The 25,788-nt window shown below is 46.1% G+C and overlaps 1 protein-coding gene across 3 annotated transcripts in view; it reads left to right on the plus strand.

Annotated features, from left to right (window-relative positions):
• Window positions 1–25,788, plus strand: part of LOC149339582 (neural cell adhesion molecule 2-like) — a 177,177-nt gene that overhangs the window by 130,713 nt on the left and 20,676 nt on the right. For 2 of the 3 annotated variants that reach the window (XR_016283533.1, XM_089548287.1), the window contains exons 5-8: window positions 5,303–5,599; window positions 13,254–13,544; window positions 19,128–19,421; window positions 23,278–23,583. Coding sequence is in view for 1 of the 3 variants with exons in the window: in XM_089548287.1 (XP_089404413.1) it covers window positions 5,303–5,599; window positions 13,254–13,544; window positions 19,128–19,421; window positions 23,278–23,583 (1,188 nt within the window). In the remaining 2 variants the exon portion in view is untranslated. The remainder of the gene's footprint in view (window positions 1–5,302; window positions 5,600–13,253; window positions 13,545–19,127; window positions 19,422–23,277; window positions 23,584–25,788) is intronic. The other variant, XR_016283532.1, reaches the window with a different exon arrangement.

Below are 25,788 nucleotides of genomic sequence, written 5' to 3' on the forward strand. Positions count from 1 at the left end.
GAAGACAATAATAACCACTTGCCCTTAAGGGTAACGGAGTGAATTCCAAGAGAGGGAAAGCGTAGCAGGGAGGGAGGGCAGAAAGTTCGGTGGGCGGATGAGATCAAGAAGTTTGCGTGGATACGGTGGCTGCAACTGACAAAGGACAGGGTTAATTGGAGAGACATGGGAGAGGCCTTTGCCCTGCAGTGGGCATAGTCAGGCTGATGATGATGATGATCAAAAGTGTGATGGTGGTGGTTGCATGTGTTCTGTAAGCTAGAGGTGGGTGAGAATCTGGTCGCTGAAGGTGGTTTGTTTGGTGTTGGGTGGAGGATTCTGGAGGGTGGAGATAGGTGAAGAGACAAGGTGGGTGAAGAGTGGATGGAGGCCTCCTGGAGGATGGAGGCGGCGTCAGACATCGTTAGGACTGACTTCGTGAAGATCAGGTAGTAATGCAATGCATTAAAAAAGATATCTGAATTCGAAGCATCAGTATTATGCACTGCTGGACCAATCTACTCACGGCTGACACTGCACAAACTAGCCGAGAAAGACGCGGAGGACGACAGCACAAAGAGGGAACTAATACCGCTTCTGGGCTTGGAGCCGTTTAATTGTCAGCCCTCACGATGAACCTAAAAACGCTCTCCAGCGCACGCGCCGATGGCATACAAAGCTGCAATCACCACAGTTACAAAAGAAGAAAAAATTTTCTAATTATCTTGTGTTCTTGACAGAGAAGCTAGGTGTAGTATCTACGCGTGGGCAAGAATGTGTTGCAGGTCCGCGGGGAGAGCCGTAAATATATCAGTTAAAGTAGTATAGACATCATCTTTCGGCTTCATGTTTTCTTCTCTGTAATGATGCGTAAGACATTACTATACATTAATTACCACGCGGTATTGTGCTACAACCTTAAATAGTTTATAACCAAATTTCTTTCTCGTGCTGTTTCGGTTTCAACAGCCAAACAATAGCTGTGATGTCAACGTGTACTTATAGGCGATGTGGGAAATATAAAAACTGTGATATAATCGCTGCTCCGGCGTTTTAATTCAGTACAGTGCTAAGCCAGCCTGTCTCAAGTGGCGAAATGAGACCAAATGCAGAAGCAGCGATTATACCGCAGATTTTTTTCGTTTCTCACACGTTGACATCAGTCATCAATTGGCTGTTAAACCGAACCCAAAGCATCATGAAAGAAAAACTTGAAAAATTCTTTACCTCTCATAGGCGAATACCATTTAGTGATTCATGCATAGTAGTTTCTTCGGTATCATTTCAGAGAAAAAAACATGCCACCTATATTAGGTGTCTATGCGCTTTCATCATTCGACTGTTCTGCTCCAAGCTGCCAGCGATCGCACCGGTCATAATAAAAATGAAGACGTCGCTGTATAAGCGACAGACAGGCCGTTTCATACACGAGGGAGAATCTTCTCTATTGGAGTCTATACCATGGTGCATTGGGCGTGGCCCAGTCACGCAGACGTGCTCTATGCGTGTGGCCTCGGCAGGCCCCAGCCGCTCGTGCTTCCAGATATGAAACGGCAGGCGGCGTAGCAAAACTGCAACGTGTTGTACTAAAACTTGCTTCCGCCGCACGCTAGGCTTTCTGTTATGGCTGAGCTATCAGTGCAGGAAGCGTCTGAGCACGGTGCTTACTGGAGAGAGAGGCTGGTTGAATCCCATAGGCTCATTATTCGTTTGCGTCCTGCACTTGTTATCGTTAACCGCTTCCGTGGTCGCAGCTCCATAAGTTGGCGCTTAGCGGTTCTGAGTTGTGCGGCCTTGCTAAATAATCTCGTTTAGGTTTTTTTTTTTTCAGGCAGCGCCGAGTGCACTTTAATCTCTGCACGCCCGGCGACCGTCTCCAAATTTGGGTGTGTTCTTGAAAAAAAACAAAAAAAAAGATTGCAAGACAAGTCTCTTTCACACAAAACAGCAACGAAACAGAAACAATTATTTGGAAAGGAAAAGAAAGTATCAGAAAGATAAACAAGGAAAAATACTATTCAAATATACTGTGCGGCGAAGAAGGGACAATACAGCAATTTGACCAGCACCAGAGCCTCACAAAAAAGTGGGTTTGCTCCCCTAAAGCCCGTCGGTGGTCTTTCAAGTCCGAATGAAGCTAAGCACTCAACACAAAATTGCAGATAGAGGGGCAAATAGTGAGAGTTATCAGCATGATTACACGTGCGTTTACTAATATCCTGCACGTGCCCTGGTCTCCAGACAGTTGACACGTCGAGGAGCCGGCCGGCATCTGTAGCGAGGATTGTTCTTATCAATTTTGCTTACCACATGTGCTTATTCTGAGTTGAGTGATAAGTAATGCAGTAGCGCATTGGATTATGCGGGGTATGAGGAAAAGGAAAGAACCGTTTCTCTCTGGTTTCTTTTCTGATCGTGCTCGCGAAAAGGCTTCGAAGGTCTACTTTTATTTTTTTTTTATTTTTTTGGCGCTCGGGTGTAATATCGACGTCAGCCTTCAGATCAGGAAGAAGTCTCAGCCTACCACGCCCGGTACTCATCATATTGTGTAAAAGCGGTTGGTTAGGAACGTCATGACTCGTCAGAACTGATTACCCGTTTCCTACGACTATTACAATGCTGCCCTGCAAGCACTGGGTCTAAAACAATTTGAAGACTACATAGCGGTAGCGGGGGCTTGCCTTGCTGTGCAAGAACGCTGATAGACTAATGTGCTTTATGCATCTATCATCCTTGGTTTAATTCCACGTGCCGTCTTTGCGACAAGTAATAAGGCAAAGCAGTTTGCTTCACGATAACGGAAAACTGGGCGAGTTAGTATGGGTTCATGCTTAAGCAGCGCAGAAAGCAAGACAAACTCTCCGGTCTCCCTTTTGTCCTGTTTTCTGCGCTGCTTAAGCATGAGTTTGCTTCTCAGGTGTATAGCGGAGCCATTACGGCACAGCTCAAGACCAAAATCTTGTTCTCTTACCATTACGCAAATTAGAGCTAATGGGGTTCCTTAAGTACTGAACTACATGGCGAAGAAACAAACCCCGTTGCCTGGCTACTTGTCGCAAAGACGGTACCTGTTCGGACGCCATAGCAAAGCCGCGCGTTTGATGTCTCTGCATGCACCCTGAGCCACATTGTGCGAAAAATGTTTCTTTAGAACTGTCCGACAACGTGTGATCTAGAAACAGTTCATTTAGACTTCGCCGCTGTCAAGCGAGGCTCCCAGGGGTGATTGGAGTTCAGCACTTGATTGCCTTCCGGTTACTTGTTATAATCCCCTCTTTCTCCTGCCTTCAAATCTTCATCAGATCGGGCGCCACTTAAAACACCTGTGGCTTTTGCTAGATACCTGACAATAAAAAAATGGAAATGCAGTTCTTACTTGCGCTCAAATGAGTGGCCGGTGGATTTCGCGCTAGGTGTCTTCCCGTGCAAACTGTATGGTCCGACCTCCCGAGTGTAGCCACCAGTACTGAGGGTACTGGCTAGCTAATCGTCATGACAGTCCTGTTCAGTGGAGAGATGCAATCAGGCTGTCAGGTGTCTATTTAGATTAACCCTGAATGAAAAACTCACAGGAGATTAAATAATTATTCAAAAAACTTATCGGCTGAGGGCTATGATTAGCCTGAAGGAAGAACTCACATGAGATGAAATATTTATTCAAAAAACTTATATTCCGAGGGCTATGATCAAAAGGCTTCTAAGTGTGATAGGCTAGGTACATATACCTCTTTGAGCAATTTCAGTAATAATGCAGGTAATAAACATATAAACATCTGTTATAAACGTGTATGAATAGAGTTTCAAGTTAGTTGTTGCAAGGAAAGTTCTGTCTTTGTCGTCGATGCGGTAATTTACATTTAAAATTCTTTCTTCATAGAGTCTAATCCTGAATGCGATACATTAGCATCCGAAGGGCTAGCAATGTTTTATAAATAGCGCTATCGTACGCTTGCAAGCAACCATGTAATAAAACACAGGTCAATGCTTATCTGTGCACTTGAGATTAACCACTGTGTTTGGTTTAACGCTACGCTTGTGGGAGGACGTCCTATATGACTCGCTGCTGTTGACTCACAACTTTGAGCATGAACTGATTCCTAACGGTTTTTTAAAAAAGGATATTGATGCAGATAAAAACTTGAGTAGTTAATTAGAGGTTGATAAGCTTGAATGTTTGACGGTTTTATAAGCCCGTTAAATTCCTCAGGCAAATCGATCAATATGACATCAATATTTGATGAGATACGGATTATAGAGTGAGTACTTCCGTTAAATATCGAGAACCTTGAGCTCCCTAAGATGAACCATCATAGAAATTATGCGGCTAACGGTGAAGCTGGGCTTTCTTATATTTTTCATTATTGAGGACAATATGTCATAGCAGCTTGCATGCTTTACTGGGTAAATAACTTGGCCAGTACTGATCAGTCACTGCACAAAAGTAACCCGATTTTCAACTTTATTTTATTTTGCCTACGATGAATGTTCTTTATCACTGATCGGCAATTCTTTCCGTATAGGCACAATATGTATGTGTGGATGGACTGCCACCGTTTGTTTTTATATTTCTTTAGTTTTACCAGTGCTTCCTCAGCCACAGGTATTTGAGGTCCAGTCAAGGTGACTAGATCATAGTTTTTTTTTCAAGATCCTCGGCATGTGCAGTTATTCTCTCTGTATTCTTTCTGTATGTGTTTATTAAAATTCATTTTCAAACCTAAATAACTTAGGCAACACAACGGAAAAGCTCCAGCAGTCCAGAATGCTCCTGATATCAATGAAACATGACGGTAATACTAGGTAGTACAGTAACTCGTTTTATATTTAGAAACCAGTGCAAGACCAACGCCGTGATATCTTCGCTGGTGATATCTGTGTGATGTCAACTAGCCCATCTGCGCAATGCCATCTGGTGCGAACCTATTCAAATATTGTGAATGAATTTATGGGAAAAAATTACTATTAGACCATTTGCGCTATAACCGATAACGATTTACATGAAAGTGATGTAAAGCAGACTCAGGTGGCTATCTTTGACATTAAGGTGGCGAAGGCTTTTATACAATTCCTTCAACCCTAGACGGCAGTAGTGTTGTTTTCCCCTTTTTTTGACCAAGTAGACGCACACTGATTTTAAAGTTAGCATAACTGATACACACACATGCATGTAGTGGACACGTTTTAAATACGCACCTGGGACGTTTTTACATGCGCTTTTCCCCATTGACTCACTCACATAGCATGACGCCTTTAATAGGTAATGCTGAAGCTAGCTGAATATTAAGCGAATGCCTTTTTAAACCTTTCCCTCTCTGACTTGCAGTGATTCCTCTGGACGTGGCCATCCAGCCTCCTCGGCACCCGCTGTCGGCCGGTCGCCCAGTGGAGCTGGTGTGCTCGTCGAGCGGCTCCCGTCCCCCGGCGCTGCTCACCTGGTGGAAGGGGGATGAGCAGCTGCTCTCGGCCAAGGAGCACCAGGGCGGCCACGAGGGGACAAGCTCCAGCGTGCTCCTCTTTACCCCTCGGCGGGAGGACAACGGAGCCGTGCTCTCGTGCAGGGCCGAGAACCAGTTCATCCAGGGCAGCGCCATTGAAGAAGGCTGGAAGCTGGACGTCTTCTGTGAGTGCGTTTTCAGATTTCACAGGGTAATAATTTCACGGGCAGTACCTATCTACATTTTCGCAGAAAATTACAAGCCTGAGTGAACACTATTCACTCTACTGCGTTGTCCAACAAGGGCTGGTTAGGCTGTTTCTTTCCCAGCACCCTGAAAACTTTCTTGCAAGCAGTGGTCAATCGTTTTTGTAGTTCGACGTAATGAGCGTTGAAGTTCCCGCTAGAGCTGTCGTGAGAATGTCTTGCTCCTTTGGGCGCAGTGGATTCTCTGTACAGGTTCTGCTCACGTTGGATGTGGTTTGGCTTGGTTTACTAGGATCAAACGTCCCAAAGCGACTCAGGCTATCAGGGACGCCGCAGTGAAGGGCTCCGGAAATTTCGACCACCTGGAGTTCTTTCACGTGCACTGACATCGCACAGTACACGGGCCTCTAGAATTTTGCCTCCATCGAAATTCGACCGCCAGGATCAAACTCGGGTCTTTCGGGTCAGCAGTGGCGTGCCGTAACCACTGAGCCACCGCGGCGGCCTTGCTCATGTTCGATAAAGACGAGTGTTTGGGGAGAATTGGTTTGTGGTCTCCTGGCAGCAGGGACAGATATACGGATGCGTCTTGGAGGGTGTGGTAGTGGGGCGGTCTTGTTTGCTCTGTGCATTTGTGGGGAGATCACAGCCGAAAAAATAGTTTCCCATAAAATCATCCACTGCCTGACAGGAAACGCATGTTGTCTGGAAATGTATAAATCGGCAGTAATGCAAGATACATGTTGTCTCACACAGTCTTCAAGCCTTTATTTCAGTGTAGAGTGATACCTTGAAATGCTTCCTAATGTCTTTTGACTCTGAACGGAAAGACAGTGAGATGCCACGGACCAAGTACAGCGCGAGATAATGCGTGCTACATAACGTGCTCTCTCATACCTTGATGGAATGATTACAAATGTAATGTATAGCCAATTTGTGTGTTTTTGGTGATGCGTTCTTTGAGATCTGCGTGATCTTAGGACTTTTAGGAGGCAGTGGCCCTCCTTACTGAACCTCTTAAGTGAGTTTACGAGGAAGACAGCCGAGCGCAATGTTAATTCCGTTATTTATTGTGCGTAATTCTGCTGCAGAGGTATTATGGCTTGTATTCAGAACCGGAACTCGCAAAGGTCATTTTTAGCAGTCTGTGCAAGAAGGCACAGGCTTAGGACGTTTTATTATTTGGTCTTTTTTGAGCTTCTTTAACATACTTTTTGTCCCTATAGTCTTGGAAGGGAACTGTCGCGTCAACCAGTATGAGACCGGGACGAGGGAAGCAATAATTGAAGAAGCTTAGCTTATTGGCCCAGTTTATGCATGATAAGTGGAAAACCAGCGGAAAGGAGGCGTTAACAAGCAGGAGAAGTACACAGGACAACGCTGAAACAAGACAACGTTGGTTCCAGCGTTGTCCTGTTTACTTCTGCTTGTGAACGCGTTCTTCGCGCTGGTTTTCCACTTACAATAGCTAATTTATCGGCAGTTGCGCCTGGGAACGAAAGGCTCCCTTGAGCCACCCAGAACAGACTAGCGCGAGGCACCAGCTCAAGGCAGGAGCCCGACTCAGATTGTCCTTGGTGTCGTTGTTGGCGGCGGCCTATGCCGCCTGTGTTGCTGGCGAACGGTGCTGCTGCTAGAGCAGAGCTCCCCACTAGAGAAGGAGCCCGGTGGAACTGGGAGCTGGAACGAGACGTGTCGCTCCTCACGAGTGGCAGGGGAAGATGGTGTAGATGGGCAGCCAGCCTCTTAGGGGCAGAGAAACCACAAAGGTAGGTGTACTGCGGAGAACGTCCTCTGTAAAGGTTGGCTTCAGGCTGTCGATGGAAAAGGCGTAAGGGCGTCTATGAAGATCGACGACGAAAAACTTCAAATGGCAATCGACTAGACGAAACAGGCCGTCATAAAGACGCTGCAACGATTTGCAGACAGACTCTCGCCGAAAAAAGACGTGAGTGGAAGTCGGAAGTTCAGACGGAAAGTTCGAAGAGTGACGATACTGGTGTCGAGAGACAGAAGTTAGGATATTACGGCACAATGCGTGGAGTTGCGTCACAAATTGCGTTATATCGGGACTTCGGGCCAAAAACAGTAAAGTGTAAAAATTCAGTGGGAAAGCGCAGGGGAGAGCCGTAGAAAAGTTCGTCCGTGGTGGAGCAGAAATCTTGTTTCAATGTAACGCTGAGGCTGAGCAGGATAAGTGGTAGGGATGTAGTCCAGTGGGTGGTATGTAGTTGAACTTTGAGGGTTGTCTTTAGCGAGAGATGAAAACGTTCAGTCACGCCATTGGCGGCCGGTTGATAAGCGGTAGTGCTAATTCGGGAAGTTACAAGCAGAGCCATATGACTCTTAAAGAAAGAAGGTTGAAATTGGGGACACTCTAAGAAAAAAGGATGTAAGAAGGGTGCATCTTCACGATTATGCTATCTGAAGACGCATGGACTAACGATGCACTCTGCTAACACCCACGTTGAGGCCGTTAGTCTCTTTCAGAAAACGTACCCCTTTTATTACTTTTCAAACCAGCTGTGTTTCCTCTACACGAAGGCGCTGTACAGCAAAGTATGCAGCCCTCACCGCCTCCCCTCCCTCTCGAAGACGGCCCTCTCCCGAAAGCGGGGTGGCCGGGTTATTTTGAGGACAATAGTTAATTGCTACGCTGGCTCACGCTCCCCCACTGCATTGATCCTTTCATTCGCACTGGCGAAACTGACCGCACCTCCTCACTTCTTCAAGGGACCAGAAGCTATTTCTTGGAGAAGTACTGAAGTTTGGGCTAGTTGGTGTTGATACATAATACAAAAATCTGTCGCAGCACGAACGAAACAGGGATAAGAGAGAACAAATACACGACGCGACGAGCGCTGCACTTCCAACTGATAGTTTATTGAAAAACTGAAGCTTATGTACAGTCCTACTGATCATCTTGTGGAAATCAATCAGTTTTCCAAAAATGGTATTTCATTATCATGCAAAACTAAATATGGTGCGCTGATACACTGACTGCCTGCTAATCTAATATGGTACGCCTCCACAATCTCTCTTTCGACTTGGTCTTTCCCGCGCCCAAGTAATTTGGTTTTCTGAAGTATGGTTTGCATTTGCAGTCACGACAATGTATGACAAGATGCCCAGTCTTCCCTTCCTTGACCAAATTGTAGTGCTCCATAGCTCTTTCATTAAAACAAGGTCCTGTTTGCCCGATGTGTACTTTATTACAGATAAGGGGAATGCTATAAACTGCGTTAGTTGTGCACTGCGTGAAACAAAGTTGGTACTTGATAGCGCATACCCGCTTTTTCTTTCTTACCATCATTGGACATATTTTTGAAAGCTTGCTGGGAGCTGTGAAAAGCACGTCTACATTGTATCTTCTTGCTATCTTCTTTAAGTCGTGGGATACCTTATGAACGTACGGTATCACTTGAGAGGGCTTCCTGTGATCTTGATCGACCTGTTTTTTGCTATTCTTCTTCTTTTGCAGCACGTTTTCCGTTACTATAACATCAGTTGCCGAAAACTATGCAAGTTTAGCTTTCCTCTAAAAGTACAAGCATCCAAAATCTGATCAAGGTATTTTGAACAGTCTACATTGCTTCAACTGTGAAGCAATCAAGGCTGGTGAAGCTGCAAAGCAGGAAAACGGGCGCAAGTGTACATTTCAGGCCCCAGTACAAGGGTGTGACAGCCACATATTGCACCCATTTTTAGGGGTGCAAATTCCGAGTTATGGACGCGGAAACGCACCCGTAAGGGTGAAAATTTCTTTACAGTGCTGTAGACTATTTGGAGTCTTAGCTATAAAGCTTACGGGGCCTTCAGAAATCAGTGTTCAGAGGCTATGTAGCGAAATCATTGCGCGCCTTTAGAGCGTTTTCTCATAGCCTAATGAGTAATTAACTAATGCCTTCGTTCGTCAAAACTTTTTTGTTATCCTTTGACGCAGGTGAAAAAATGGCCCTGAATAGGTTATCTCTTTTAGCAATTGCCTTGTGGACATAAGTGGGCGCTCCTGATTACATTTTCATTGCGTGCAATCTTGCGAGAGACGTGGTTTCGTTCATGGTATAGAGAAGTTTCGCGCCGTAATTCACGGCCCACGTTCCTACGCCTGTCTTCGCCAGCTTGATTACGCAAGATTACAAGAGCAAGCGTAGTGATTGGGGCTACGAGTAGTCTGAAACCTTTTGAAGCATGAATGACCACACCGATGTGGTACTGAAGCCTCTCCTCTTGACTTGCGTAATCCCGGTGACTGAACAGAGCCTGCGTGCCTTCGGTGGGATTTCCGGCGAGCCTGATGAGCCAGTAATTGGCGCTCCGAGTCCCGGTTCTCTAATTTACTACCGTCGCAATCGTATTCAGAGAGTAAATTAGGTTTTCCTGGCGCTCGGTGCTGACGGCGACACACAGATCAGTGTGAAACACACGTAATAGCTCGAAGAACGAAGGTAAAGTCTGAAAGGCGTGAGCTCAGTACGAAGGAATGTGTACTTTTAATGACCGGAAATGCAGAGACTTAAGTATCCTTAGATTACTATGCGCATTAACGCCCTAGATTAAAAACAGAGCCGATAGCGCGTGGTGTATCCACTCGTACGTAGAGGCTTTGAAGCCGGCAGCAGGAATCTGCACATTCATTCAAAGCCAGTGTACATCTTATGCCCCTCTTCAGTTATCCCCAGCTCCTTCTTTTGCCCTACTTTATCCTCCTTGTTGTGCACTCCTTCTCTTTACCCGCAGCTTGTTCGGTGCGGCCTATTAGCATTTACTCGTCCAGAGAGGTGGGCCCACCTCTACACGATTGTCTACTTTATTTTCATCCAGATTGAAACTACTCTGTCACTGCGTTTCCTGTTGCGTTTATCTATGCGGCGTAGTGCGAAAACAACAAGAGACATTATCTATTATCGTGGTGTCATGCATGGCATCAACTCCTTAACGGACACCTGTCTCTCTCAAGGGTACATGCCGGACACTTTCATGTAGGGCTTGCACTTTTTTTTTTATAAGTTTTGACCGGATGCAGCCTTGACATGACATGTCATTTCCCCACTCAATTTTAAAGTGATAGCTTTAAAGGCCTCGTTCAGGAGGCAGGTGAGCCGCCTAGGTCACGTGACCTTACGGTGTCATCACAACTTGCCCGCAGAATAGTGAGCAAACTGCCTACAGTTGCATGTGGCAGTTAAATTAATGGCTGTTCGTTCGGGAAGAGTGACCTGGGCCGCAAAAGGCCCACCGCTGGGAGCATCTGCCATTGAAGGGCAGTGGTGCATAAATTAAGCGCTGGACCACTGCGCAAAGAGGGGTACAAGGGCTCCCAGGGATCTATGAATGTAAAGAATGACCTTCTGCATATGTGGGAACTAACCCATTATGCTACGCGTGATCCGCTTATAAGGCGGAGCTTAAGCGTGCCCTCCAATATTTTTTTCCAATTATAGTGAAAACTATATTGTGAGCGCCGCCTTTCTGCGAGGATCCATATTATCGCCGGTTTTATCACCGGCCAGGCGCTGCCTTAATCTTGTCTAATTTGTAATCTCTTCTCGGCATTTTTATGCTATTCTTTTTTTTTATTCTGTTAAATTCCACTCTATGTGATGGGTATCTTATAAACAGTTTCTGTGTATTCTTCTTTTGAATGTCTCCCACCCCATAACAGGCCAGAAGAACTATGAAGTATTTTAAATAAATAAATGAATAAATAAATATAATACAGTTGAAGTGCGGATATGCGAAGAACGACGGGAGCCACCTGCAGTAAAACACGCTGGTGCATAGGACACTTTATGTGGAAGCGCACGTTAAAGAATCCCAGGTGGCCCAAATTTCCGGAGTCCTTCACTTCGGCATCCTTCATAGCCTGAATCGATTTGGACCGTTAAACCCCATAAAGCAAAAATGAAAGTTTATGCGGAGATGTCATGATACCCGCCACAATTATTGAATAAAAAAAATAAAAGAGGAGAGGCATGTATGCATAGCGATGTTATTTGGCTCTTGACATTAAAGATGGTTTGACCGGCGTTTGGAAGGAGCTTACGCCTGACCTGCTGTCCCTCGTTTCGCTGCCGAACGCGTTGCAGAAATCACTGGCGCATTCATTTTAATTTGACGTCCTTGCGTTGCTGTTAAACTGGTATTGAAGTTAGTCCCTTTATGGTCTTGGATGCGAAACACGCTGGAGGTAGCGATCGACATCGAGCCAACTACGCTCTTTTTGTGCCGGGACGCTTTGTGCAGCAGGGACGCTTGCAGCTAACGAAGATGCATGCCATCCTTTCTTTCGCGGGGAAGGCGAAACTTACGATAACTTTTTAATCTGTATGATGAAAACGTCTAGCGCAAACGACAGATTCAGCTGCGCTGATGCATTCCTGCATCGTACACTCTTGCAGTGTAGTAGCGCATTTCGCTGGCAGTTTCGTTGACGTGATAGGAAATTGCTGCTGGCCGCCTTTTTGCAGCATGAAATGCTCCTTCCTGCGGTTCTCGTAAAAATCAGGCGAACATCATCTGAACCTGAAGATGACATTGAAAAAAATAGACCAGAAGAAGAGCATAAATCCGAATTTATTCTATATACTCCGAACTTTTCCGTCCCAATTAGGAGGAGAAAAAATATTTATGAGGTGTAGCGGGATTCGAACCAGTGGCAGCAGCCATCTTCACTTCCCGTTGATTTGCCGTCGTCGCAGCCACTCGCGACGCATTGTTAACTGGTAGCCTCTCCCGACCTGCTTTGCATATAGTGGCCTTCATCGTCTTTCATTCGTTCGTTCTCCACCGCATATGCTTTCGAAGGACGTTGAAAGAAAAAAATGGTTTTCACGAAAGCAAAGGGCGCAGTAAGTGGCTCACTTCTCAGCGTAAACCTTAATGCGCACGCATGGAAGGAAGGAAGGAAGTAGCTGCTGCTGTGTCTTAGTGATTATGGTGCTCGGATGCTGGCCCTAGAAATACTGGTTCGGTCCCGGCCGCGGAGGTCGCCTTTCCATGGAGGCGAAATGATAGCGGCCCGTGCACTGTGCTATACCAGTGCCCGCTAGAGAGCCTCAGGTGGTCGAAATTATCCGGAGCCATTCACTATGGCGCCTCTCATAGCCTGAGTCGGTTTGGGACGTTGAGCCCTATAAAACCAAACCAAGGAATGAAGAAAGGGGTGAAAGAGGGCAGAGAAAAATTTGCTTTTTTTCCATCAGTAACTTCCAGTCATTGCCGTTGCACGATGTAAATTATCGAGCAATGACAGTGTTACCACTGATTGATTGATTGATTGATTGATTGATTGATTGATTGATTCGAGTGAGTGAGTGAGTGAGTGAGTGAGTGAGTGATTGAGTGAGTGAGTGAGTGAGTGAGTGAGTGAGTGAGTGAGTGAGTGAGTGAGTGAGTGAGTGAGTGAGTGAGTGAGTGAGTGAGTGAGTGAGTGAGTGAGTGAGTGAGTGAGTGAGTGAGTGAGTGAGTGAGTGAGTGAGTGAAGGAGGGAATGAGAAGAAATGGGCAAGCTTTCGACGATTTCCTCCATTTCCTCACTGATGCTTTTGCTTACAAGAAAACCGAACTTTAGAGAGCGCGGTAGCCCAATCGTTCTCAAGCCTGTCACCTCGTGTCCTTTTATGGTACGCAGACAAACCGCTGGTGTCGCTGCGACTGGGCCAGAACCTGCGGGAGGACGACATTCGAGAGGGCCGCGACGTATACCTTGACTGCGAGGTGGACTCCAACCCACCAGCCAGCGAGGTGACGTGGCTCTTCGAGGGTAACGAGGTCACCACCAACACCAGCGCCGGCGTCATCGTGAGCAGCCAGTCGCTGGTGCTGCAGAAAGTACACCGTCTGCGCCGCGGCCGGTACAAGTGCATCGCCATGAACAGAGAGGGCCACGGCACCAGCAACGTGTTCATGCTGCGCATCAAGTGTGAGTCCCTAACGGCAACCGGCGTAGGGACAAAATGAACCAGGCTTCGTGTCTTACGGGTCTTCCCAGTTATGTTATACCATAGTTCAACTTCACTTCAGCCGCGACGCAACATTTCCTAGCGGGTGCAACGGCGCTTGACTCGAATGTTGTCTATGAGCATCGAATTCGCCTCACTGAAAATAGACATCTCCACAACTTTCTTCGCTTGCGCAGAAAAGGTGGCCCAAAGCAGCCGGAATCCACTTAAGGTTGAAGAACAACAGGGCTCAGATGTTGGCCCCAAGTTATCTACACGCACTCATACCAGAGATCTCACCAGTTCAGCAGAACAGCACGCTGCGAGCCTTTTAAGGAGGAAAAACTATAGAGTAGATTACTTCCCTACCTTACTGCGTTTTTCCTTAGCTTGTCTGGTGGACACCTCGTCCGGTATCACATTCTGATACATCGACTACTAGTGGCTTCAGAATTGAATAAGACACCACTCTAAGACTAAAATGCTACGACTCGAGACTCAATTGTATTCAAGATGTACACTTCATCGCAGTATAAGCCTTTCAGTGCTAAATGTGCATTACAACCTTGTACGCCTGTCTATTTCCAATACGTCGTTAGCAACAGCTCCTAGATTGCGGCACAATGCTGTGGTTATTTTTCACGCGACTGAAAAATGCGAATGAAGAAAGAAAACGAATTATGTACGTCGCTCACCTTCTGAATGAATGGCTTACCAGTAAAACCCGTCGAGTGGTCTTTCGCGTTGCCAGGGGTACAAAGTAGAAGAAGCCTCCGCATAGAAAAGTAACGCATGCGTAATAAAGATGCGCGTTGACTTGTTTGGCTACAGCAGCTCAGAAAACGCATGCACTGCATACTGTTTGATAGTTGCGTACTGCGGACGTACAGCCGACGAGGGCAGATAATCCATTTTGCTCTTTTTTTATCGCCTTCTGTAACGTGTATGGCTGCCCAGTAAGCCAGGACATGCTTTTGATCTACACAAAAAAACTATGCGCAGACAGTATCGAATATGCACCTACCTTTTTTTATTCTTGCTTCCAGTACAGCCCGATTGCTAGGCACTGCTTTGCAAAAAAAAAATGGAAATGTGAAATGCATTTGCATTGCGTGCGCGTAATCTTCACCACGCATGCGATGCAAATGCAGCTTTAGCGACGGCCATGGAGCACTTTTTTGTTGGTGCAATTTTGTAAAATGCGCCGCGACAAAGGCGCTCTGCTATATTTGAGGCTGGTGAGAATTGAATTTCGCGGATGTTGACCTGCGGGACAGTTTCAACATTTATGCGCACAGGTGTCGTCGCAAGTGAACTGACGACCCAGCTCGGATCCTCGAATAGATTTGTTGTAGCGATTCCTGCCATTGACCCGACGAATCTTTTTAAGTGCTTTAATTTAGAGACTCAAGGTATATATAGAGCTGGTATGCGATAAGCAGGGAGAATTAATTTAACAAAGCCTTTTAGCAAAGTTAACAAATTTAACATTAGGTCAAACAAACGCATCCACGTGCGTAATATCTCAAAACAAATCACAACATGAAACCATGCGGAAAATAAAAAGGCTGCGCTATTAGAAGCCTGCAGTACAGTTGTTCGAGAGTATCAGGGGGCCCTACCACTGAATAAATATAAGAATATAAGAAGAGCTATCGCGAACAGCGTCAGCCAGAGGTGATGAGCTTATCCCGTGGCAGTGGACCTGCTTGCGTGTCTGTTTTCCCAATGTTTGTTTCTTTCGGTGGTTTGCTCACTGCCTTTCTATTGTGTTAATTTTACGAGTTTCGACACAAGCTGTAATTATCGCGGTACGCTAACGCTGTAAAATATAAGTGAAGCGAGGGATTGCGAGATAGTGGCGTTGCTGTACAGCGTTCGGACTTGTGCTACATTTCCTGATATTTCTGCATCGGCTTCAAATAGAATTCAGTGAAATGGTCAACTGCTGCGAGTTCCGTCAGTACGGAAGCGGAGTGTAAAGGCACCGCTTGGTGCGCGACGGCAGCGCACGTTAAACACCCCAAAGTTCTCAAAATATCCGGAGCCCTCAACTATGGCTCTCCTTTGTCCCTTGCCTTTGTCGCTCCCACTGTACTCCCAAGGCAAGTTTCGGGTGTCCGTCAACAATTGAGACTACTCCACTGTTCGCTTTTAGCTTTCATATTTGCATTTCAAGTATGCAAGCATATCTTACTCAGTCTCCTACTTTATTGTAGCTCGATCGCTGCGTGATTTTCTTTCCACGGAAACGACGTAATAATAAGAAAATAAACTAAATACATCACATTCAATTGAATATTATGTTTATCTGAGTCTTCTTTACCTTATTCCTGCAGTAATACATTAAACCCCTTATTATATTTTCCTGGGGCCCTTAGGTGTGCTTAATTACTGGTGGTAGAAAAAAATGGAAACAGAATTAGGAGGAGTTTGTCTGGCTAGAAATTTTTATTCCTCTGCCTGAAAAAAACTACAGTTCGTATGAGTGAACAAATGGTAAACTACATTAATTTCGATCATAGACGACGAACGCAAAAGTGTGGAAACATGTAGCGTTTCCCTTTCTCCACTTTTGCGACTCCCTTGCGACCCTCCGTGCTAGCATAGATCCGAAGATCGCGATATCAAATACAGGAGCAGGGGTCGCAGTTAGGTCAAGGCTAGATGCAAAGACGGTCGTGTTCTGTGAGTTATAAAATGTTAGAGAACCTTATGGAAGTCTAAATCATTCCGAAGCCCTCCATTACGCTGTCCCTCGTAGCTCTTCTGCAGCACCGGGATATTTTAGCGCCATATTTCAAACCATACTGTGCTACACTAAGGCCCAGGTTGCGAATTTGTGCCCTCAGTGCAAAACTGAAGCATGGCCACAGTAGTATTCGATATATCTATGTTATTAATACTCGAATTTGGTATAAATACGGCCATTTTTTTTACTCACGCTTTCGTGAGTAAAACAGTGCACGTAGTCTATGTGCGCGGACTTTTGCTATTAGTTATTTTTTTATTCACGAACGGCGACCGTTACTTCCAGTCATTAACCGCGATAGGTATAAAAGGGGCCATCATTAGGGTGGACAGCTTCTTTTCCGAATGCCATTGCTTAGTGTGCGCTAGTGCGCACGACAGAACCCGCGCGGAAATGCGAGTGGCGTAAGTCCACTGCTCGTCGACCAGTATACGAAGGCTCCAACTTAAGCGCCGGTGGCCAGGGGACCAGTGGTTTTAGGAGCCATCAAATGAAACCCAGCGCTGAGCGAGCGACCGAGCGGCGCCTCTCTGGGAAGAACAAGAACTTCCCCTTTGGACTTGTAGAACGGCACGATAAAAACGCCCTCGAAGTCGTTGTCACTGCTAACTGCCTTCTTGGGCCACTTTGAGCGCTGCGTGCAACCTGTCTGCAACGAGCGGATAGTAAACCAGCTGAACGCTGTCGGCGCCGTGTGCTCAAAGCAAATGCGATTATCTTGTTTTTCTTTCTTATTGAGCCCCTTTTACAAGATCGTCGAATTTCATTGTTTCTCTTCGGAGGTTTTCTTTTTATGGCATGCTTCTTAACTGGCGTTCTTGCACTCACCAAAAACTTATTTGTGCTAATGCAATTAGTATCCCTATATAACCAGTAATCTAGAGCTTCAATTTCACCGCGTACTCCGGCGGTGCCAGAACGATTAAAAAGCAATTATTTCGCTGATTACATGCCTGTAATCACTAGTGAAAGCTGGATGTATCGATTTCGACTGCTACTGCAAAAAGCATGCGAACCCAACTACGGGATATTCCGTCTCTGCAACCAAACTGAAACAGAGTGGCGCCTACCATTTGGCTAGTTTTTTGCTCTCTTGAATATTATTTTTTTTTTTCGTATACAAGTTGGCTAGACCGAAGACCATAGGCGATGCCTGATGGGCGCGCTTTGTCTAGAAAAATAATTGCAATGAAAGGAAGTGAAATTAAAAATGTTTCCTCAGTGTTCCTTTGAGGATACTGGCCTGAATGAATATAGCCAAAGGCACTCATGACAACACTTAACATCAGCACCTCATTTCGCATGTTGTGCAGCAGTTATCGACTGTGCCCTGGAATTTTCAGAGTGAGCATGAAGTTTTTGTTGCAGCAATTGGAACTAAGATCCCCTTTCCTCTTCGGTGCTAGAGATTTAGCGTGTGGGCTGCCAATGGCATTTTTTTCTCTCGTGACATTTTGACCTCCCTCACTGAAGCTACCACCCAAAGTAATGCACGCGCCATTTTTTATTTGTGTCCCTGTTGGCGTTACCGTACACAAACGCCAGCGTTTATGTGTGTATCATATGATGGTTTTGTTCGAGTAGACTAAATATTTTATCACTCAAAGTCAACGGGAAATTGAACTTCAAAGGCTCCTCTTATGTTTATCTCTTTAAAAGGCTCTGGTTTTTGCAACTCATTTCTCATTCTTCAATTATATTCCATTATAATTAATTACGATACTTCACTTAAAGCCGATTGGTACACTGCACTCGAATGGGCACTGTAGCGAGTGCTGTTTTTAACCTCATCCAAGCGACGTCGCGGCTATCTACAGCCCACTCTTATGAGTTTTCGATCTCAGCGTCGCCGATACCACCACGGCATTCGACTGCCCTTCTAGCCAGCGCATGATTTTTTTTTTCCTACGAGATCACCGAGAAGAAATATTTCGTTTGTTACTTTATATGAGCCAGAGGCAGGGCAAAACACCACATACCAATTCTGTTTGCACACGAAACAAACAAAATCGCAAACGCGTTCAAGTGTTGGCGACCCGAGCACCGCCACTCGTTCGACAGATACGGGGTAAGGCGCCCCAATGTGCAGTGTCTGCTGCGCATTGCATTATTAATACTATTACGCTGTACCGGTGGTGCCGTTAGCCTGCCATGGACCTTTCCTTGTATATGCGAAAAGAGAACGAGACAAGAAAAAAAGGACAAAAAAAAGGCGCACCACATCTCCGCGTTACGGGCCAAGGATCTCGTGCGTTGTCCGTGCAGCTTACCTATGTGTTGCTCATGCCTTTCACTCGTAGGAGGCGAAGCGTGATGGTCAAAAACAAAACACAGGCAGCGCTCGCGCAGGCCTTTACAGGGCTCGTCCAGTTCCTTTATTCCCTCAAAGCACCCATGCATGGACTTAAATGCCAGCTCCCACATCTTGTGGCCGATTCTTAGTGTTTTGACTTGTTCAGAAGAATATGCGCCTTCCAGGTCATCTGTTAAATTAGCGCATGATTGCTCTCAATTGATTGCGTTTTTTTCGCGATGCCGCAACATTCCTTCCGCAGTGACACGCTATAAATGCTACAGAACACAGCAAAATCCGCTACTCCACTGACAAAAGAAAAGAACTGTCGCGCAACCAAGATGTATACAAGAGAGGACCACACAGGACTAGCGCTAATTTAGCGCTAGCTCTGTGTGGTCCTCTCTTGTGTACGTCTTGGCTGCGCTATAATTATTTTCTTTCAACATGCACCATCTAGCCCAACAAAAAGTTCTTCTATACTCCACTGACCTCCCCACCGCTTGCCCGCCCTCGCAGATGCCCCCGTGTGCAAGCCAGACCAGAAGCACATCTACGGCGTTTCTCGCCACGAGTCCGTGTCGGTGCGCTGTGAGCTAGAGGCGGACCCGGCGGACGTCACCTTCTACTGGCGCTTCAACAGCTCGTCGAGCGGCAAGCGACTTGACTTGGCCAGCTACAGCCACGCGCTGACGCGAAGCACGGCCGTCTACTCGCCGCTCAACGAAGACGACTTCGGCTTCCTGCTCTGCTGGGGCGCTAACGAGATCGGCAAGCAGCAGAGGCCCTGCAATTTCACCATCGTCCCCGCCGGTGAGTCCGTGCGCTTGAGCCCGCGCTACATGCTAATGAGTTCCAAGCCTCGTGGTCGCCACCAGCCCAAGCAAATGGGATACCGTCCCTCTCTCCTTCCACGCCTTCTTCTTTTCATCCTCCTCTGTCTTCTCCCCGCGATAACAACCGCTGTAACTGACGTCCACTTCCTGGAGTGCTTGTAAGAGAGGTGGGAAATGCTTGTACTTCGCTGCTCTTCTTCTTTATAAACGGAAAGTTTCTTTAAACCGGCCCGCTCGGACAACTTCGGGCCGTACCGGATTTGGACGCAGGAAGCGCGGAGATTGCGTGCTTAGCGTGTACAACACGCTGCCTCCTCCCGCCAAGTGTAATGGTCCGACGTTAGTGTAATGCGCTCTGTAATGCGAAAGCCCTGAGGGTAAAATAAATGAAATGAAATGTTGCAAGAACTCTGGAGAAAATGATCATTTAAAAAAAAAGCGCTGTAGTAAAGAGCACCGTGCACTTATGTGAAATGAGTGAGCGAACTAACATGTCCGAAGCTGCTCGAGGAACATCCAGTCAAATGCTGGAGAGTAATAAATGTCCAATTTTCTCTGGACCTCCTCTATCCTTTTCTTTTCTCCTTTTCTTTGTTGTTCGAGTCCTTTACATTTTCTTCGTTTATGGCGTTCATTCAGTTGTTTTCAAAGAGCAGTTCGGCATCTTAAGTGCTCGATAAGCTGATATGTAACAAAACAACACGACAAAGAGTAAAGAATTCTCTTAAACATCTAGATTGCACATGAATGTTGAGGGCAATATTTCCGCAGTCAACCCTGGCGCAAACACTGTTGCGTATTACTAGAATTGCCCCAAAATTTCATTTATTGAATCGGTTTGCTATATTTGTACTAATGGTATTCAACAAATTTCTGATGGCTGCACTTTCTATCACAGTACTATGACCAATTCTGCGTCCGTATTCGATGGTGGGAAATTGGTTCACATGCATTTTATTACTGACTATAAAATAGCAGTGTCAGTGACAAGCAAGCACCCCAAGGCACTCATGCTTTAATCTCCCCGGCAATGTCAGTAGCTTAACAGCCTTACTTCTTGGCAATTTCTTTACGTTGACCAAAAAACCCTAAATGTAGGGCTTTTGTAGGCCTAACAACACTGTGTCAAAGTTTCCATGCTCATCTATAGCTCAGAGCAGACGATTTTTTTTCATATACCAAGCAAACCTTGCGCAAGTACTTTGTTTTCGTTCATTACCACACACGGCATAAAAACATAAAGATGGTACGCGACAAGAGTTACAAACGAATAGAGGGAAATAGAAAGAGAAAGAGTTAAGGCGTCTCTACATAACCATATGATCAGCTAAGCTTTATTACAAAAAGTTTTTTGTTTTCTCGGCCAGTTACTGTTGTGCTCGCCCATTTATGGCGATAGAGTGCAGCCTAAAATCGTCGACACGTGCCAGGCTTGATAATATTTCAACAATATTACCCGAGTCTGCACTAAAGTGCTTGCGAGCTCGTGGGTTCTAGAACAGCTAGAAAGCAATAGCGCTAGCTTTCGCGCACCATCCACTCGTGTTTTAAGGCCCATGTACCGTACTCTTGATTCGTTCCTGAAGGAATCTTTAAAAGCCTCCGCGAGGCCACCTTACGAGCGCAGAAAAAAGCTAGCCCGACGAAAACCCTCATCGTTCGTCTTGTGTCGCAACCGCCGCTGTGGCAACCCCGCATGATGCGCTGTAGCCACCAGAAGTGCACACTGAAAAAGGGATATTCCGCCAGAGAGGCGCATTCCTCAGCCCCATATTGAGCTACCTGAACAGGGTGTTTTAAAAGGCGAACTGTTTCGGATGGCGGAGAAGATGGACTGCGAGGCAGCTTCCATCTGACCTGAACACCGTATCTGCTGCTCTTTTCCGAGTTTCCCTTATTTTTCTTTTTTGTTGTTGAGGTGAGAGCGGGATGTTGGGAAATCAGCCATGCAGGTCTTAGTTTTGATACAGCGAACACGCAGCTTTAATTCCGAGCCTGTTTTGCATGTTTTGAAGGCGGCAGTGGTTGTTTTGTTGCTGACGCAGTGGACCGCTAAGTCTTCGTCTGTTCTGTTCAGCATTTCGCAGACGCAGGGCGTTTTCTTTCTTCGGCATGTTAGTTCGGCGTGGAATGGGGACTAATTTACTAACATAGATTAAGACGATAGTAAAGTGTGCAGAGCGCGCGGCTGTGGGAGGGGACAATTTGCCCCCCCCCCCCCCCCCCCACCTCCCTGTATAAAGCGATCTGTGTAACTTGGGGAAAAGAATTTTACTTTAACTTCCGTTCTCTTTCGTGTGTTACAAAGAAGGCAAGAAAACTAAAATACAAAATATATTGTCGGATCAATTCCATTCAAATGAAGAAACTCTAGCTTGGTCGTTTGAATATACCCAGATAACATTACGCCATCAGCACGCTACGACTGCTACCGCCGGGCAACAGAACAGGCGCGAAACTAGCGTAAGCATGTGCTTGGACTATAATCACTTAGTTTTTTTTAATACAGAAATGTCAGTTAAAGGCTTTGGGCAAGGCGTTAATTATAGCACCCGGCTCAATGCCTGTTAGTGCGGGGCACATTAATGAAAAAAAAATACTGAAGGAAAATTGGACCATTGCGCCCCGCACGCAAGTTCTTCTAAGCCCGTGGGCAGGGTACTGCTCGTACCAAAATACCAAGATTTGCACCGTACGGTTGTGCCACTGGACGTGTCTCGAGCTGGCGCTTATTAATTCTGATAATTGCATGGCATTTATCAATGTCTCAGCACGGTGAGCATGGCTGTAATCGAAAGTCTTGCTTGAGTGTCGAGTCTGTGCTCCTGTATAAATAATAACACTGTCAATATTACCTCCAAGGTTAGGTGTCGGTTATGAATTGTTTTACAAGTGAAACATATCCAGAAAAACTCACAGACACTCATAACAACATGTGCAGAACTGCTGCTAGCAAGAAATTCCAAAGCGAATATCGACGTGATGTTAGAAACAGCGCACCATCGTCTTTATTATGCGTCGCGGCGACCACAAATCGAGCAAAGACCGAGCAGGTATAGTCCGCGAAGTGAGCTTAGCTAACGGTGTGAGCCCAATTTATATATAATCGGCTTCAATCAAAGACAATCAGGCCGAACATTGCTCGGAAGAGCTTTTGCACCCAAAGCCGGAATGATCTTTGGGCGTGAATGGCTTCGAATTGCGGCCTCAGCTTGAGACGGCTACTTAAATCTGAGCGGGTTTGGACCAATGACCACGAGGGCTCTGAGTCCGAGGTATTAATCTGAAATCCTGGTGCAGCTATTTCGACTACGGGACGATATTCTATATACCTTGCTGCTAAACTTTATTTGCAGTTTTGTCTGCTTTTATTATTACCGGCAAATGCGCTTTTACCTAGGCGCGACAGCCCACTCTCAAACAAAAATGGCAGATGCGACCAGAGTGCTCCGGAGTGGTCAAGAGCATGCCTCGCATCTTCGACGGTATTCAGTATATAGCATTCTTGTCGTGTATTAAACAATTTAGTTCGGTGCTGCCTATAAATCGAATGGCGCTGAGGGAGTCGACCGCTTTGTACACGCTCTTTTGCAGATGAATTTGGCATTGACCTCGAATATAGTTTTTCTCCTCGTCCTTCTCATCATTTCCCTCTTCTGCCGAGTTGTTTGCTATTTTGAGAGTTGTTTGGGCGCCTTCTTCTATTCTCCTGCTGCCCGATACCCTTGTTATACGTCTGTACAATAATCATGACTCGGTTCGGTTTGATAAGATCTGATTTAGCAAGAAAAGTTTTAGGACCTCTTTTAAGAGCAGTAACACTCCGTCCGCAGGTCCTCCAGAGCCCGTGAACAACTGCACTCAAGTGAACGGCACCGAGGACTCGGTGTCGTTCGAGTGTTCCGAGGGCTTCTGGGACGGCGGCGTGGCGCCAGTGACGTACGTCGCGGAGGTGCGCGAGGCGGATACGGACAGGCTGGTGGCCAACGCCTCGACCTCATCGGGACCGGCTTTCAGTTTCAGCGGCCTGGAAGGTGGCGCCACCTTCCGCGTGTTCCTCTACTCGGCCAACCCCAAGGGACACAGGTCGCCTGTGCACTTCATCGTCAGCACGCTACGACCGGCCGAGAAGCTCACCGGTGGGTGCCTTCAAACATTGATGTTCGCCCTTGCGTCGATGTGTCCGCAGTTTTTTACAGCTTGAGCTGTACAGCCGGCCAAAACTTTAGCTGGCGTGCGTAACGGTCACGTTTTCGGTGCTCCTGCAGCTTATGACGGAGAAAAGGTGCGAAAATATCAAATCTAAGCACAGGTACACTGAGCCCCTGCTTAATATTGAGCTTTCCCCAAGTTTGCTTCATCTCCAAGCGCAGGAGCGCAGAAAAAGCTGCCGTCTCGCACGCCAGCTAAAGATTTGGCCGGCTTACATGGCAGGGTAGGCAAATTCAAGGCGTTGTCGATGTCATTGGCGTCGTCTGCGTGCGCCGCATTCCAACGCCCCCACACTTCATGTGGCCACCCCGAAATCATGTAGGCACCCTCACAACGCTTGCAGGCACCCCCGCAACCGATGTGGGCTTCCACATCTCATGTGCCCCCCCTCCCATCTCGTGTGGGCACGCCCGCCCTGATTGTGCTTGCTCTTGAACTGTGAGCAGAAGTAATTTACCGCTGTTTACCCGTTGCCCTAAGGTGAATGCAAAGCTTCAGTAACTTAACAGACATCACACACCCTCCGAACAGAATTTCACGCCACTGAAGCTATAGCTGAAGTTCTCATTTCCCAGAGGATTATGTCGGCGGTTTTCTACACACACACAAATACGTCTTGAATGTTTGGAAACCGCAGATTTCACGACAACGCCACCTATATAGTGCATCGCTGATATTACTTTAATGTTTTCTTTCTGTAACTATTCTGTTCAGTTACACCCTTCGTGGTTCCAAAATGTCCAGTGGTTCTCGATTCATACAATGCATGCACACTGAAACATTCATCGCTGCCCATGAGAGACTGAGTATCATTATTCGCGTGATGTGGAATTTACAAAGCATCCCCGCGAATCTCATGGGAAGTACAAGTGATAGCTATTATTGTGAAAAAGAAATAGCTCTTACCATGACGGCAAAATATCCGAAGGAGCGAAGCGCAGTGGCCTGAGCTTACAACAGTCGTTAATTTTGTGTCCAAAGCTGTCCTAGAAACCTTAAAGAAGAAATTACTGTCATGTTGTCGGGCCTAACAGAAATGTACGAGGTACTGCCTCCTTCAGGCAAAAAGCTAAAAGTGGCCTAGATTATTTTTGTCTTACCATGAATCGACTTCGGTAACATAAATACATCTGAAGGTCTGATTCAAAGTGCAACAAGTAGCACCAGTCACGAGTATATCTAATACAAAAAAAAACGAGTGTGGAGAGCGCTAGTTTTCCCCTAACATTTCGACCTGAAAGCGCTGGCTACTGAGAATATACTAAGAGCAAACTTTTATCCAAACTCCATGTAGTAATCAGTACACTCCGCGCTAACGGTATGTCCGAATCACTAAACGGTGGGCATGAAAGTGCTAAATTTGAATTCCTATACCTAGGAGAGCACAATTTCAGAATACGTGCAATAAATCACGGTTGTTCAATAAGGCCAGAAAGCCTAGCTGTCATCGAGGCGAAAATGACCACATCTAGGCTGAAGGTAGTAACAGAAAGTTGCCCAAACCGGGATTCTCGCAAGAACAGAACTCATGAGGCCTAGACCACAGAGGGTGCCTTCTGTGACTGTCATTTTCCTCTATTATTTTTTTATTATTCATTTGTTTGAACTGAACCTTTCAGCGTTGCACATTCCTTATTCCTGGAGCAGTGATTACGGAACGTTGTGAAGTCTTAAGCAGACGAAAGAGCTTATTCAGGTAGAGGTGTGGGTGAAAATAAGCAGACGAAGTATTCACTGCCGTTTATTGCGTAAGCACTTTTCGACATCAGTCATCTTCATCAAGACGCTCCGGGTCCAGACTTTTGAGATGTGGAACGGAGTTGTCAACGAAATAACGTCATTTTAATCGTACCTGAAAGAAATAGAACAAGAACAACGAAAGACCCAAACGCGGTTATGCTAGCAGCGCAAGCTTTTTCAGGAAAGCAGTGAGAAGTGTAAAGAAATTGGAATGAACTTTGACAGCGGGTTGCGAAGTCTAGAACATGTTCCCAATGTCATAAAGAAATTCCAAAAATTACTTGCTTTTGGAATACCACTCGAATGTGGATTTTTGGCGTCAATTTTCGTGGAGCAAAGCAAAAAAAAAATGAATAGTGTTCATGGCGCTATGAAAGCGTTTTTGCAAATGC

This window comes from Amblyomma mixtum, chromosome 6 (assembly GCF_055824585.1).
Source record: "Amblyomma mixtum isolate Tamu chromosome 6, ASM5582458v1, whole genome shotgun sequence".
NCBI lineage: Eukaryota > Metazoa > Arthropoda > Arachnida > Ixodida > Ixodidae > Amblyomma > Amblyomma mixtum.